Below are 17,607 nucleotides of genomic sequence, written 5' to 3' on the forward strand. Positions count from 1 at the left end.
GGTTGCCCCGATTTTACATCGAATGGTCCAATTTGACTTGTGATGCCAGAACATGGCGCCCATGCAGGAGCATTTTAAACATCTTCCACAGCAGAAAAAACTGCCTCTGCCAGGAAACTTAGTCACCCATCAGATTCACCATTTCTGAAGTAAATACACCAGCTATCAGAAGCAGTAGGTTTCTGTGCAGTGGGTGTGACAGCACAGCAGTGTCTTCCCCTTTGCACTGGACTAACCTGTTATCCATGCAGTCCAGGGTTCCTCTTCTGGCCGGTTAGGAGTCTCCGTCTACCTCAGATTTAGCAGCAAAGCCAGGTCCTACAACACACCCTGCACAAATGCAAGGCAACTAGGACATCCACTTCCACATACATATTGTACACAATTCCCCCCAAAGACACAAAACTATCGCCATATCTACCTTGTGCATAATTTAATATCAATATTTACAACACAATGAGACAGAAATAAACATGACCAGTAACAGAACTAAAGTCCTCAACCTCCCTTTTGTGCATTTTGTGCATCTTAATCCCATTTAGTCTACCCCTACAAGCTTCTTCCACTGTTGTGTGACAGTCTGTAGCCAAAGGCTTCACCTACTCCGAATCCTCCTCCTCTGAAAGCTCCATGCAAAAGCAACCCAGAGATCAGGCTGCGACGATTAAATCACAAACTTTGATTTTGCGATGGAGGTGCTCTTTGTGGCGGTGTCCGCATGGGCTTGGTATCCAATGACCACCTTGGAGGACAAGCCTAGACGCTCCTTGTACACCCGCCTGTGAAGCAAAAACATTTCCCATTAGAGAGCTTTTTCCATGTTCGCAACATACACCCTCCACCAAGTAACAATACTAATACAGGAGTTGGGATGTGTTAAGAGCACAGGGGTTCCCCACGAGAAGAGGCTGAAGCAACAGGGACGGACATCAAAGCAGCAAGAGCTGAGATCACCATGCATCTGGGATGTAACTACTTGACATTCCAAAGCAGTACTTGGGGTGAGAATGAACAAACCAGCTTAATCAGTGCAAATGCACAGTACAGGCTGCAGTGGAGGTGGTACAATTATTACAGGGTCTGCCTGAACTGTATTTCCCCAAAGAGGTGGTTCTAATATTTACAGCTACCCCAGGAGGCAGAAAACCTTTAATTCCTCTACACCAATGTTCGTAGCTCTCAGGTGCAGCTGGAGGCAGTCCATCTCGTGTAAAACTCTTTAGTATACACATTGTGTAAAACAAATCTACAACATATGCAGAAAATCTTACAAATGTGCAGACACTGCTGCAAGTAGAGCATGATCATTTGAAAATTAACATGATTTGTAAAATCTACTTGTAGTTGCAGTACATTCCTCTCTATAAAAGAATACGTAGAAAGCCAGCCAATTAAAGTAATCATGGTCTGGCCTTGGACACATCTCACCTCAGCCAGCCCCATATGTCAAAGTCTATTCCCCTCACGGTATCTTTCAATCAAGCTCAATGCCAGGGTATCCGCAGCTTCACGGTGGTCACAAATATTGCACATGTGCCTCACAGGCATGCATCTTCCACATCTCATCTTCAGTGATCAGTGTGCCTCCAATGTGACACCGTGCAGCTATATATATATATATATATATATATATATATATATATATATATATATATATATATATATATATATATATATATATATATATATATAAATAAAAAACACAACTACGTAATGCACCCACTGGCCAGCCAAGCAGTAAGTTAACTATGGGGGCACCCCAATACCACAGAACCTTAGGGCCTACTGCGTTGCTAATCCCAGATTATAGAGACCTCCTCCACCCATCCCCACAATCCCCCCTCCCCCCCAATCTCTCCCACTGTTCCAAATCCGATTTGGAATCATTGTATGCTTCTGCAGGCTTTGTTCCTGGAAGAGGAAGCAGGATCAGGACACGTTGGGTATTTTTTGAAATTTTTAAAAATCTGCTGCCTCTTAAAGCTACACAGCAAATTTGTACTGTCTCTACCCATCACTATATGCACTGCAGCAAGAAAGGGCTGTGAAGACGCTAAACCAGTTGTAGGCCAGTCACAACCCATTGAGAGACAGCCATCTGCTGCCTTTCTTAAATTACTCATGGACGCTAAGGCTTGCTGGACTGGGCCACCTACATCTTTCAAGGCATGAAAAGGGAAGCACAAGAGCCATATAGCAACTCTTATCCTCAGAAAACCTGGGTCTCCGCACCTGAGCGGTTGCAAATATAGCAATGAGATCAGGAAAATAGGGTGGCCATGCCCTGGAACTCATTCAGTGGTGCAGTAAAAGCCATGAAGTCTATAGGAAAGTGTCTGGTTCCGTCCAGGGAGGTTCTGGTGCCCCAGCTGTATGACAATTGTTAGAAATGGGGTCTTTGGTTGACAGTCAGGTTACCCCCTGTTCAAGCAAGGACCCTCACTCTAGTTAGGATAAAAGAGAATCACCCTCAGCTAACCCCTGCTTACCCCCTTGGTAGCTTGGCAGAGCAGTAGGCTTAACCTCAGAGTGCTGGGCGTAAAGTATTTGTACCAACACACACAGTAACTTAATGAACACACTACAAAATGACACAACACCAGTTTAGAAAAATAGGAAATATTTATCTAGACAAAACAAGACCAAAACGACAAAAATCCAACATACACAAGTCAAGTTATGATTTTTTAAAGGTTTAAAATAAAAAGAGTCTTTAGGTAGTTGTAACAACACACTAGCGCTGCTAGCGTGTAAATGTACCTGGTTTGCGTCAAAAATAACCCCGCACGGGCGGTGTGCGTCGAAAATAATCCTGCACGGTTATATGCGTCGAAAACAGCTCGGCACGGCGATGCGCGTCGAAAAAGCCAGCCACGCGACGGTCCGAAAGTCCCGCGGCGCAGGTTGCGATCTCTCAGCCTTCGTCAGCGATGCTGCGCGTCGTTTCTCCTGCTCCGGGCGTCGATTCTCCGGTCGCGTTTCCTGCGGCGTCGTTTCTCAGCTGCGGAGCCGGCGTCGCGTCGTTTTCTCAGCCGCGATCGGATTCGCGTCGATCTTTTCTCCGCACGGCGCTCGGTGCGTGTATTTTTGTCCTTAGGCTGCCAGCCTCTCCTTTCAGGGTCCCAGGAACTGGAAGGGCACCACAGAGCAGAGTAGGGGTCTCTCCAGAGACTCCAGGTGCTGGCAGGAAGAAGTCTTTGCTATCCCTGAGACTTCAACAACAGGAGGCAAGCTCTACATCAAGCCCTTGGAGATTTCTTCTTCAAGATGGAAGGCACACAAAGTCCAGTCTTTGCCCTCTTACTCTGGCAGAAGCAGCACTGCAGGAAAGCTCCACAAAGCACAGTCACAGGCAGGGCAGCACTTGTTCCTCAGCGATCAGCTCTTCTCCAGGCAGAGGTTCCTCTTGATTCCAGAAGTGTTTCTGAAGTTTGTAAGTTTGGGTGCCCTTCTTATACCCATTTTAGTCTTTGAAGTCACCTTTCTTCAAAGGGGACTCACACCTTCTTGTGAAATCCTGCCTTGCCCAGGCAAGGCCTCAGACACACACCAGGGGGTTGGAGACAGCATTGTCAGAGGCAGGCACAGTCCTTTCAGATGAGAGTGACCACTCCACCCCTCCCTCCTAGCAGAGATGGCTAATCAGGAAATGCAGATTACACCCCAGCTCCCTTTGTGTCACTGTCTGGTGCGAGGTGAAAAACAACCCAACTGTCAAACTGACCCAGACAGGGAATCCACAAACAAGGCAGAGTCACAGAATGGTTTAAGCAAGAAAATGCTCACTTTCTAAAAGTGGCATTTCCAAACGCACAATCTTAAAATCAACTTTACTAAAAGATGTATTTTTAAATTGTGAGTTCAGGGATCCCAAACTCCACATGTCCATCTACTCTCTAGGGGAATCTACACTTTAATCATATTTAAAGGTAGCCCCCATATTATCCTATGAGAGAGAGACAGACCTTGCAACAGTGAAAACGAAATTGGCAGTATTTCACTGTCAGGACATATAAACCACATTACTATATGTCCTACCTTATCCATACACTGCACCCTGCCCTTGGGGCTACCTAGGGCCTACCTTAGGGGTGCCTTACATGTAAGAAAAGGGAAGGTTTAGGCCTGGCAAGTGGGTACACTTGCCAAGTCGAATTTACAGTGTAAGAATACACACACAGACACTGCAGTGGCAGGTCTGAGACATGATTACAGAGCTACTTATGTGGGTGGCACAACCAGTGCTGCAGGCCCACTAGTAGCATTTGATTTACAGGCCCTGGCACCTCTAGTGCACATTACTAGGGACTTACTAGTAATTCAAATATGCCAATCATGGATAAACCACTTACATACAATTTAAACAGGAGAGCATATGCACTTTAGCACTGGTTAGCAGTGGTAAAGTGCTCAGAGTTGAAAAGCCAACAGCAACATGTCAGAAAAAAATAGGAGGCAGGAGGCGAAAAAGACTGGGGATGACCCTGCATAAGCAAAAGTCCAACAACAATGTATGGGTGATGCCCCTGCAAATTCACAAGGATCCTGTCATTTAAACTCAGCAAATAGTGAACGGCCTACTCCTGTCTGAAGTGGGGATTTAACCCTGTCTGGATCAATACAATTAGAGATCAATGCTGTTTAAACCCCGTTTCTTGTTGAGCCAGGTCTGACCTCGTCAAGGGAGTGCACAACTGCCAGGTTTTCAGCTTGTTTCATACTATGCAGTTCTCATACACTGGAGAAATCACAAGGGCACAAGTTGCAAGCAGCAAGGCCGGAGTATGGTTGTCACGGGATATTCAACACCTGCAGACAGCAAGTGAGCACATATCTTGTCATCCATTAAGTCCAATCCTAGCTCCAACTCAGGCCCTTATTTATACTTTTAGCGACGCATTTGTGCCATTTTTTTTTACGCAAAAGCAGCGCAAACTTACTAAATACAATTGTATTTTGTAAGTTTGCGCCAAAAAATTACGCAAATGCGGCACTAAAAAAGTATAAATACGGGCCTCAGATTCATAGTTTTCACACTGCCAACAGCCAATTGCATCTACAAGTGATCCATTAACCAACTACTGGCTCACAAAAATATACAATTGGATGATCTGTCAAAAATAACCAGTTACTCATTAGCTCAGATGCTAACCGCAGCAAAGCAACATCTCGGATGGATAATCTTTGTAACTCCATCAACTAGTGAGCAATCTTCCTCTGCAACTTAACTGTGTTTTATCTTTAACTACTTCTGAACCTACACAATAAAACCATGATACACTCTGTTCCAACACAGACTACATACATTTTTTGACCCAAAGGATACCAAGCAAGCTGTTCAGGGGAGGATATATGCCAATTACACAACATGAAGTCCTCCACCACCCCCACAAGCCTCCCTGCTCTTGAACATTCAGCAAAGCAGTCTGTGTGGCAACCAGTGAGTTTTCACAAACCCAGAAAATGACAAACCCCTGTGCTCAAGCAACTCAGATTACCTCAAACGGCACCACATTGTGAGAACCTGTACGCAGTACATAGCAATACGTACATAAAACTACCTCACAATCTGGGGTGGATGCAAAACGCTGTAAAGCTCTAATCCTATTAACTCAATGTTTTAAACTGTCTGGCCCACTCTTTTGACCTGGAATAATATGCCAAGAAAAATTAAATAAGACCACTCCTCCCTCTAAAACATGGGTACTCATAACATTCTCCCAGAGGCCACAAGGCTTTTCTGTAATGCGACTGAGGGCCGCATGGATGCCAGCAGGATGGCGGTTGTGGGCTAGAGGGGATCGGCGGTAAGGTGGGTGTAGGGGAAGGGAACCATACACATCTAGGGTCAAATGCACAATGTCAAACCAAAAATGGAGAATTAACCCTGGCTTCCTCACTTAACCAAACAGATCCCAGGCAGCGATTTTATTCCACTTTCTCTCCTTTTTTTCTTCATCACATATGAGGATGTCGAAATACAGGACTTCAGGATCTGTGCTATACAAAACTTTTTCCTGTGTTTGATGTAATTAACTATGTGGTTCACTATAATAGGAACCCAGGCCACCCAAAGAGTGCACATAACCAACTTGCCTCTTAGATCACTATTAGCGTGGCCAGGGCTGTGTGAAGGGGGTAGGATAAATGGTTTCTAAATTAATGATTGAAAACGGTGACAAAAAAAACACTACTTCTCAAATGCACTCATGTAATCACATGCGTTAAGATGAAATAGTATTTTTAAAATTCCAAAAGTATATTACATTTACATGAAGAACTATCATGCTTTTAAATTTTTTAGTAAAACCGGTCTTTAAAAATGAAGGTGTTTCTAAACGTATGAGGTGCAGGACATCTTAGTTAATTTATTTAGTTAGCTTAATGATCTGAGTCGCGTAAACAAGCAGCCAAGTGCTGCTGGCCGGGGGGGGGGGGGGGGGGTCACTATGTTTTAGCGCAGTGATACTCAGACAACCTTTTGCTAAAGCACCTCGTCAGTTTATCCCTTAAGCTCGGACATCCACAGAAACCTGTTCTTCCTCTTTCTCCTCAGCCCTCCATAGCTGCCTGCTTGCAAAGAGACTAAAAATTTCATTTTTATTTTTAACTAATTACAAATATTTTGGTACATGGTGACAAGTCATCAATCTTGCTTCCATTCTTATGCGACTGTTTGGCTATAATCAATTAGAATTATGGAGCACACCACACAGCCGTAAGAAGTTAAAATTCGTAAACATGTACGCTGTATTTTGATACTATGCCGGTAATGCAAGCCGAGCACACAGCTTACCACAGATCCTTTGAGTGCGCTCTTTAATAGTGAAGGCTTTGCATTCATGAATATATAAAATGTTAACATTTTTAACAGCAGACCATCGTCGCTCCCTCCACCACGCTGCTTGTGTATTGGCAACCAAATGGTTTGAGATGAGAGGGGTGTCATCTTCTTGTCCAGGGGACACAAACGTTTTCTTGGGTATCATGCTATAGGAATTGCATGCCCCTGAAGCTTCACAGCAATGTTAGGAGCAAAGACTCAATTCTAGAACCCCTTCTTTTCACCCACCATTTTGATTTATTTTTCTAAACCCTAAATGTCTTTTTCCACAAATGTATTACAACAAAAGCTCAAGACACTATAGGAAAACGTGCACTTTAACCAGATAATCCTTCAACAGTAGGTCTCCTTAAAATAATCTCTGAAGGCCTCCACAACATTTGCCACACCTCCCAGATTGTCTGATGAGCATTTTATTTCACTTACTACAGAATCTTCAGAACCAGTATTTTCTTTTTAAAATATGCTGGGAATAGCCCTTCTTTCATCGCAATCATCTGTGGGAATATTCCCCCTCACCCCCAAAAACAGACTCAGAACCTTATTTCATTACTTGTGCACATAAAGGAGCAACGTCTAGATCTTGGTCAAGGTGTGTGTTCATACTAGTGCATCTTCATCTCCAGTTACCGAGTGCATGCGGGGAAAGCATCTTGTATGCGTTCATAGAAACGATATTCATCCACACATGCATAGAGTGGAAGTGCAACAATACTCTTACCATTAAGCGTTGCATGAAGTTAAATCAATGCTCTTTGAGCTGTGTTGTATCACAACAGTTTGTTCATGTAAAGGACAATCCAGGGTTCAACATTAACACGGAGGCCTCCAACAAAGTTCCAATTCTGTCTATTTACCAGAAAGTCAAGTATCAGACAGCAACTAAAATTATTCTCTGGAATTAATTGAAGGTTTTCACATTGTAAGCGAAGAGAATGACAATTCTCAACAAAATAAATAGAAGTACAATCAAAGCTGGCGTGCCAAAAGAATACCACTGCGGCAGGAAATAAAAATACCCACTCTAAAGGAAGAAAAAAGGTGGTGGCTAGTGTGTGTGTATATATATATATATATATATATATATATCAATTAATTCCAGAGAATAATTTTAGTGACTTGTGTGTGTGTGTGTGTGTGTGTGTGTGTGTATATATATATATATATATATACACATACATACACACACGCACACACACACACCCCCCCTAATGGTGACTGCCACCAATTGTAGTTAAGACCTAGTTTCTATAGAAAGCTTTTTTTTCTTTTTTTTTTTTTAAGGGAAAAAAAATTGCAAATATCTTTGGGGCCAGTTGATGAATCTTCACAAAATCTTCCAAAGAAATTAGACACTCACGTCAGCTGCTGCCTGGAAAAGTTTGAGGGCGATATGTGAAGCAGGGCTAAGAGAGGGGAGGAGCAAACAAGTTCTCCATGTTAATTCCCACAGGGATTTTTAATAGGAATAGTGCCCGAACCACTGGACGTAATTACACCAACTTTGGCAGAAAGATAGCTCTTGGTCCAGTAAGCACCCTTTTTAGCTCGAGCGTGAACATACCACCTCTTGCATACATTTGTAAACTTCTCTCGTGGGCTTAAAGCCATTTCATTTGTGTCATTTAAAAATCCTTGCTTACTAGGGGTCAATCCTGCATCTTTGGCCCTCCGACAGAGCAAAGTACACCATCATCTGTTCATGGAGGGACTTTAAAAAAAAAAATAATCGTTCTCGTGTTTCACTGTGGGTGGGTGTATGGTCAGCTCCTATGTCAGGCAGCTTATTTGCTATTTGTCAAGCATGTAGAGCAATAACCTCCTGCATGTAGTGCAGTTTGGCACGTATGTCCAGTTAAAAGTATTCTTACAGTGCTCACCAGTCGTAGACCTGGTTAATCAACTTCAGCCTGATGCTTGAATTGCCCCCTGCCAGAACTCACAATATGGTTCAGATGTAAGTCTGAAGACTGACGCGAACCATTCCCATTCAGTGACGGCCAACGTATGTATATTCTAAACACTCATCTATTTCGTATGCAATATTAGTGATGTGTGCATGTTTTACTCACAGGCAATAAAGTCCAGAATTTGTAAGAAAATAAGTGTCTACCTTATGATGCAGAGATTTACTGCCCTTTAAAGATTGCCGTCTCGAATGGACCATGTCAGTTAAATTTGCAATTTAGTCCTCTTTTCACTTTTATTGGGTAACAGAGTGAGCTCCTTCCACGTTCAATGACTTCGGATTCTGCACTGATGATTTGTTTTTGTCTTCTGCAAAAGTGAAGTTTGGGTGGTTGGCAGTGACAAGTCTGCTTAGCCATGTCTGCGGGTAGGTGCAACAGGGCCTTGCATGGCACTGGCAGCAGTAGGGAAAAGAATACGTTCCTAGTGCTTGCTGCCAACACCGAGGGTGAAACGTGTTCTTCAGAATGGCGGCCACAAGAGCCTTGAGCTCCATGTGTTGTTCGATGGCAGTGCTATTGGTTCTTTGCTTCAGCCGCGGTGCACAGCCTTGTGTTGAAGAGCCACTGCTGTCTTATGAATTTGTGATATTTATAGCTTCAGAACTAGGTTTACACAGCGACTTTTTTCTTATATTGCAAAGTGATACAGCCCACCACCTATTTAGAGCAAATATACTAATAAAAGCACGTTAATTAACTTGGATTATGCTGTGTACTGTGTTACAGATTGCATGCTATAGTGAGTTTACAAAGGGAACTACTTGGCAAATAGTAATAAGTAAAGGTGGGTGAGATCAGCCAAAGGTTGGGGTTGGATCTAAGTGTGCACAAGCGGATCCTTCAAAATGCTTTCGTGGGGGCGTGGTCTGGCCATGGGGAAAAATGGCTGCCTGATCAAGCTCCGCAGCCCGGTGCACACTCAGGAGCGGCAGAGCTGATGGGACATTGGGGGAGGGAGCCTCATTCCTCCTCCCTCCCTGGATGACAGGGGCCAACCTCCAGGCGACAGCAGGGGCCTTTCAGAGGGCCCACGGAGTGACAGTGGAGCCCGACGCCTGAAGAGCAGCCACGGGCCTGATTTCAGTGACTGCAGTGGCTCAGCTGCACATGCTGGAAGAGACCACACCGGCGAGGCCTCGCACGTGGCTGGCATGTTGCTGAGAGCCCACCCCACTTTTTAAAAACCCCAGAGGGATCTGGCCAGCAAGCAGCACAGTGGAAAGCTGCGAGCCAGAATTCTCTCTCCTTCAGGCTTCCTTCTTCATCCTCACCTGCCAGATGACCGGAGTAACTAGGGACACCTCGCCTGGAGCACCCACCCCCTGCATAATGGGCACACGTTGCACCTCTAGAAGTCCTGAGGGAGTAATTGAGGAGTCCACTACATCCGGATCTGTTTAAAGGTAGCTTTTTGCAGTGACTTGCTCCTCCTTCCACCCTCAGAAGACTGCACTGAATCCCCAACAGTTGCCAAGGGACCCAGTGTGGATGCTTCCACCCAGTGACTGCCCCATCATCGGATTGCAGACCAATAATCCTCATAACCATGGTCTGTTAATTATTGACGCTTCCTTCGCCGAATGTGTTGCCCTCAGTAATGGCGAGTCACCCTACCCTACCTTTTTGAGACCAGACAAGCACCGATGGGTGACACAGCTGCACCCTGCAGATGCAATAAGGTTGGGGTGCTAGGCTAGCCCCCGGGCTCCTACAGACACTAAGCCTTTGGCTCTGGGCTTTGACGGCACTCTGCATTGTCCTCTTCGTGGAGATGCCCTCCGGCAAAATGACAGGTAAATGTACAAGTCAGCTGCTCTTCTCAAAAGCAGTCTCACAACCACGACCCATTTTGTCATCTGCGGTCACTCTGCCCTACAGATGACTCCGTGGACACCCACTCCGAAACCACCATGGATCGTATTCTACAGGAAATTACCACAGGGGGCCATCACCTGGAAGCCGTGGACTTCAAGATCACAGACATACCTACAGACTCCAAGTTGATCCGTGCGGCCATAGCTATTGCCAGGATAAAGTCACAGATCTGGACCACTGCCTGAATGCCGAAGGAAGGATAGCAGCCCTGCCAGACAATGAATCAGAACTGCAATTCCTTTGACAAACTCAGGGACCTAGAACATGGAAGCCAGAGGGACCATGTCCGTTTTTTTGGTCTACCGGAAAGCCAGGAGGGCACAGATATGAAGGCTTTCCTTAAAAGACCATCCCTACTCACGTGCCTCACTTTTTCTCCCATGCTGGAATTTCAGCAAACTCACGGAATTGGCCCCCTCCACAAAAACACTGCCAGAAGACCCCGCCCCATCATAGTGTACTTCCTACGGCATGAACAGTTCCGCCAGTTACTACTGGCGGAGAGCCCATGGCCCATACAGCCATGAAGGCCATGAAATCTGTATTACTGTGGGCTTCTCACGCAAAATGAGTGAAAAACTGAAAGCGTTCCTAGCACTCAGGCCTCAACTGAGACATTTGAACATTAAATTTGGACTCTGAGCAAGCCCGAATGTGGATAATGATGGATGGTAAATCCAGGGACTTTGGGCCTATGAACCAGTGCTCTTTTTTTGGACAGCCTTTCTGCCCAACCCATGGACCACAAACCCACAGACCTGACATCAAGTACCTCCACACTAAGTGACAACCCCACACTGACACCGAACCTGGCACCCTCCGTACTCACTCTGCAGCACAGAAAAGAGCCAGGTTCTACCACGACCGACGTCTCAAGATGGCAGAGACTTTGCACTGCAAGCGGTGGCAGCCATCACTCAGGGGTTGCACAGACACAAATCATGGTCCCCTTTGAAGCCTCCACCCCCTGCTGGTTGACTTGCATTTTTCCTGGGAGCAATCGCTGGATCACCTGCAGACAGACTATCCGCTGAATGCCAATTACCATGCATGTACATCTTCGCCGCCATATTGTTCTTACTGTGCCAATCACCCTGTTGAGAGTAGCCGCCTGCTCCTTTTATGGACATACATGGACCAGCCCATAGCGGTCATAGTGAACCTATTCTGTTTGATTCATGTCTATTGCACTGATAACCTACGAGTAAGATATGCTTATATGGTCAAGGTTCTGTACTCATGTAAGGAATGGTGCTCATTAACCCATTCGCTCCTACTGGGCTACCTATCCCCAAGTCCTGTCCGACTGGAGACCACAAGGAGCTCCCCTATGCTCTTGAGATGTTTCTACTTATTCGTCTACATTTATCTATCCATTAGTACGCATTTGTAAAGGGATTTCTACTGCTCGGAGAGCACCCTTCGTGGTACACCCTTCTAGCCTTGGACTGACAACTATTATCACCAAGACCAAGAGGCCCACATGTGACTGAAACTGGCCACCACTTACCCCCTCCCCATCTCCCCTTAGCCCCCCCTTCCACTTCACCCGACAGTGTCTCTCACCTTCATCCCATCACCGCTCACCCTCTCCTTTAAGCCGGACTTGATTCTCTGACCTGGGACCAACTCACCACCTGCACAACCCTTCAGGACATCCAATATCACCAGGATGCCCTGCTGGGAGATATCCCCTGTGAATCTACAGAAACTTGGGACCCTGGAACCCCCAGGCTCTTCGACTTTATGGCTAGGGACACCATGTACCTCCCCTTAGTAGATCTGGGTAGGAGTTTAAGGCAGGTCATATTGTTGCCATTGTTAGGACCACCTGCCAATCTATATTCCTAGCCACTGTCAATACACTGCATGTTTATAAGTTCACACACTTCATATTGTTTCCCCCCCCCTCCCCGCGAATGGTGATATTCCTGTGAGAGCTCAGTAGTAGTGCACTTATTCTCAGGACACACCCCCACCACCTCCCTTTGCCGGTTCTCCTTTTCAAACACAACACCCCCTTCCCCCCTTTCCAACTCTTGGCATCCCCACCCTCATCCTGATTCGTCCTACTTTTTCTTCCCGCCTCCCCCGTGCACTTGCAGGCTTCACAGTATTAGACCCACAGATCAACAGGGTTTACGCTCACACCAGGTACCTCTCCCTTTCTTTCTGCAAGCCTTGTTACTTTCTCTTCTCTCTGCTTCTTTCTTTCCCTTCTCATTTCTCTGTCAGTGTGACTGCAGAATCCCTCCTGCTTCCCCACTTTCATTTCTTCCCTCCTTGCCCCTTACTCTGGCACAGATAGTCGAGTCGCCACTCTGTGCCTCTCAGGCCTGATAACTATCTCGCCTCAGCGGACCCACATGCCTGCTCCAGGAATGGGGGACTACCCTCCTATTGACAACCATAGCATGGAATGTTCATGGGCTCACACACTATTTTAAGAGAAAGAAGGTCTTATCCTATTTGCAATCCAAACATTCAGATATTGCCCTCCTGCATGAAATGCAGCTATCACCCTTAGAATTGGAAAAAGTGCACAGAAACTGGGTGAGCCAAGTGCGCTATAGTGGTAGTCCACTGTCTACGTCAGGGGGTTCAGACTGCACGCAAGTGCGGGGTCACAATTCTTCACCAATCCTTACAATTTAAAGTGCTCAAGTCATGATCCGGAAGGTTTATACATTCTTACCAAATTCAAACTATGGGATTGTACAATTGGTGTTGGGTCAGTGTATGCCCCCACAGGCTCTGAACATTCATTCTTTCTACATCTCAGTCTCTTGATCTGGGTTGAAGTGTCCCAATATCTCCTAGGTGGAGATTGGGACCTGGCCCATGACAGTCCTCAATCAAAGATTGGAAATCAGCAATAACGTGGACAGAGCATTGTTAGAGGACATGCTGTTGGACCATGGGCTGATAGATCATTACCGTCTTTCGCACTCGCTCGATCGAGAATATACCTTTATATTTCTGGTCCACGGGACACAATATCAGTTGGACTCATTTCTTATTTCACACAAACTGGTTCCCATGGTCAGGGAATCCCAGATACTGGAGGCCGCATTATGCGACCATGCCCCCGTTTTCCTGGCGCTAGACCTGGGCCTTGCTTCTCCAGGGCGTAAGCCATGGCACCTGAATGCATCACAAAACCGCTCGCCGCAGGGCAAGGATCAACCAAGCACCCATGTCTGTCTACATAACAAAGGCTTCTCTCTTCTCCGGTTTTGTGGGCTGCGGTGAAGGTGACAATAAGGGGACAGCTTATGAGGGACACTGCCTTCGCTAAGGCAAAGAGATGCTCCAGTCCGCAAGAGCTGGAGGGAGTTAGTGACTGGTACCTGTGACCAGACAGCATCTCCCTCCCCATCCACACGCTCACCTCAAAAAGGCAAAAATGGAACTTGATGCTCTATATACTTCCCAGGCAGAGTACGCACTGCAAAGGATGAAGGATAGACATTACTAGCAAGGAGAAAAGGCAGGCCGGCAGTTAGCAGCCCAATTACACCAGCAGGAATTAGTGCTAGCCATTCCAGTCATACAAGATGTACGTTCGCGCACACCCAGGACAGAGGCGCCCAAATGCACAAGCTATTGGACACTCTACACTCCCAAAATGGAGGCAGACCACGACAGACGCGCTGTGTTTGAGGAGGGCCCTATACCTAGTGTCACTGCGGAGGGCAGACGGTTATTTGGGGGAGGGGGGGGGGGAAAGAGATCAGCAAAGAGAAGCTAATGCAAGCCATATCCAAATAACCCCACCATAAGGCCCTGGGGGAGGACAGATTCCCAACAGATTATAAATGGACAGGCACGGAAACGGTGGACTCTGTATATGAAACCCTCAGGGAGCAGAAAGTACAGGCTCCTTGAGCCCCATTTCAAATAGGGCATCCATAGCCATTTTACCAAAACCAGGGAAGGACCCATTATTGTGAAGCTGCTATCATCCCATTTCCATCCTCAATGGGGATGTCAAGATATTGGCTGGAGTCTTGACAGCTCTCCATAAAAGGTTATACCATCCCTTATCCACCACGCCCAGGTGGGATTTCTAACCGGGCAGTCCTCTAGAAACCATCTTCAGACCCTAGCGCACACACACTCTTGGACCACCAGAGACTCCAGGGATGAGGTCATGGCTCTCCCTTGATGGTGAGAAAGCCTTTGATAGGATTGAATAGTGGTATCTTTGAGACCCTGGTACGTTTCAGTTTGGGGGATGGGTTCATTGACAAAATCCATTGTTTATATGACTCCCACGGCGCAACTCAATTGTGGGGGATTCCTCTCAGACATGTTTTCTATTAAACAAGGAACCCGGCAAGGCTGCCCACGGTCACCACTGCTATTCCTCTTGGCAGCTGAGCCTCTGGCAGCTCTCCTCCAACAGTCACCCCTCATTGCCAGCATCCCCATACCAGGAGTCTGCTCCACGATCTACTTATACGCTGACATTACTCACACACTACACTCCCCCTTCCCAGCACTGTTATTTTGGCAGAATTTGAAGCAATATCGGGGTATAAAATCAATTGGGGTTAAAGTGAAGCACTTCCCCTGTGACCACATGCACAGCTCTAGCAGCCTTTCTAATTTCCTGGAAATAATTGCACCTTAAATACCTAGGGAGCTACGTTAATAGGGGCTTGGATCTGAAATTGCTGGATTACCTGGAACCACTGCTCCCACACCAAACAAGATTTTGAGAAATGGTCCCATCTGGGGCTCTCCCTTTAGGGGAGGGTTCAGGCAATACTCCTGGTACCTTACCACGATACACCTATGTCCTTGGGACGTTACTACTACAAGTAACTAGCATTTGTATGGGGTTCACTGAGCCCACAGCTCTCCAAAACTAAACTCATTGTGCACCAGGAATGCAGAGGGCTGGGATTACCTTCTATGGAACACTATGCACTGGTGCTACATCTTTTCCAGCTGGCCTTCATGCTTCCAGGTATTCCAGACCCCTCCACTGTGGGTATTCCACGAGGACTAGATGTGCTTTATGGCACCAGAGCTCCCTCATCCCGACCCACTCACCCAGTGATGCAGGCCATGTTGCACTCCTGGTGCCGGGCTCACCATCTGCTAGGAGTGGACACAGATTCATAGCCATGCGCCACTCTGGGGCAATGCCAGTTTACTAATTGAGGGGAAGGGGACAGTAGTTGACTGGGAGGACTGGTGAACTAAGGACATCTTATCTATCAATTAACTCCTGGCAATACCTGGAGCTCTCACTGCCTTCATAGCCGTATGGGGATCCAGACTACAGCATTCCCTAGGTGCTTGATTATTTCGAAACCTGGGGTTCTTTCTGGGAAGTGACATCAGGTCTGCACAACCTGCTAAACCAGCACTTCTTCTCTCTGCCCCTCCTAACCATCCACAAGGACAAATAGAAGGCTCAATTACAGGTAAAATATAATATTGAGGACTATACTGCCCTATTGGAAGTACGGGAATGGGGTGCTAGGGAGGATCAAATGAAATTCGGTCTTTTTAAAATTCTGCACGAATGGTACTGAACGCCCCAAAAAACTTAACAGCAGGACTGTTGCCCCATGCAAACTGCTGCCGCAGGCCCAAGCCCGTTGCAACCTACTACACATACTGACTGGCCAAATATTCTACCATACTGGGAGGCAGTAAGGGTTACGCTGCAAGGGGTTTTGCCACTCCTAAACGTTGCTCCTTTTGCATGATACTGGTGAAATTCAGGGCCTGTCCCCCACACAACTTGCCTCCTGCATACAGCCCTGGCTAATGCTAAATTTTGTATTCGACACTGGCGTGTAGCAACGGCTCCCTCCCACAACGAATGGCTGTCAGCAACGTTCCAAACAGCTGCCCATGAACGCATTTATAACCTACATGATGGGACAGAGGTATTTTTGCAAACATGGGCCCCTTTCCTCTGACTCTTATGGCTAAACCGCTCCCAGTCATTCTTTCCTTCCCCCTCCCCTCACTCTTCCACTCTCCTCCATTACCTCCCCCCCACTACACCTGACCACACTCACCCTCTCCTCTCTCCCTGCCTGCCCTTTCTGTTCTTCTCTCCTCCCCTTTATACATTTCTTCCTCTTCTCCTTTCTCTCTACATCTTTCCCCCGACACTCTTCTCTCCCACCTTTTCCAGGTACCCGATGCTACCCGCCATACCTCTGCACTTCATCCACTACATAACCATCTTCTCTTTTTCCATAATAAGATAAGAGCTCCCAGCGATACATTGTCCTACCACACCCAACCTCTTTCACCGAAGTCACCCTGCTGAGATTCCCCACTTACCAGTGGCACAAGATCTGCAAGTGCCCCCCCCCACTGGGTCAGCAAAATAGAGATTCCGTTTGCCGTCTGCAACCTTATGGTACCTTGACTTTCCCCCGATTGACATATGCCTAGGGCTTCATACATGCAACTGTACACGCACACCCCCACCCTGTTAAGTTTTTGCAAATCTGTGGCATTATATTTCACTGCTGAGGTTTTTGGATATTGCTAATGCTTTGGGTGTACTAATGAAGAAAGTTCATAAAGTTCATTATGTTCCACTATATTGTTAATGTGATGTATGATGCTGTTTCTATACTTAAAATTTTCAATAAAGATTTGCGAAACAAAAAGAAAATGCTTTCATGTAAATCATGAAACTAATCATGTAAAATATGTTTTTTTCTGAAGTGTTTTTGTGGAACCTTTTAAATTAATTTGTTAATCTGTATCGCTGCACTCAGGGCTACTCCTTAGAAGTGATACTTTTGAAACATGAACTTGGAGCCTAATAGAGCAACATAATCTATTAAAGGGCACACTGTATATTTCAGCTTGTGTTCTGTCCTCCCATATTTGAAGGCACTTTCAAATGCAGTAACAAAAGAATTAGGGAAATCA

General features: G+C 46.2%; 1 protein-coding gene across 1 annotated transcript in view; it reads right to left on the minus strand.

Annotated features, from left to right (window-relative positions):
* Nucleotides 1-418: 418 nt before the first annotated feature.
* EIF4E1B (eukaryotic translation initiation factor 4E family member 1B) overlaps nucleotides 419-17,607 on the minus strand; it is a 47,399-nt gene continuing 30,210 nt past the window's right edge. Inside the window, exon 7 of the mRNA XM_069244560.1 lies at nucleotides 419-779. Within this exon, the coding sequence (XP_069100661.1) occupies nucleotides 665-779 (115 nt within the window). The 3' untranslated portion in view covers nucleotides 419-664. The remainder of the gene's footprint in view (nucleotides 780-17,607) is intronic.

The sequence above is a fragment of the Pleurodeles waltl genome, chromosome 7 (assembly GCF_031143425.1).
Source record: "Pleurodeles waltl isolate 20211129_DDA chromosome 7, aPleWal1.hap1.20221129, whole genome shotgun sequence".
Classification (NCBI taxonomy): domain Eukaryota; kingdom Metazoa; phylum Chordata; class Amphibia; order Caudata; family Salamandridae; genus Pleurodeles; species Pleurodeles waltl.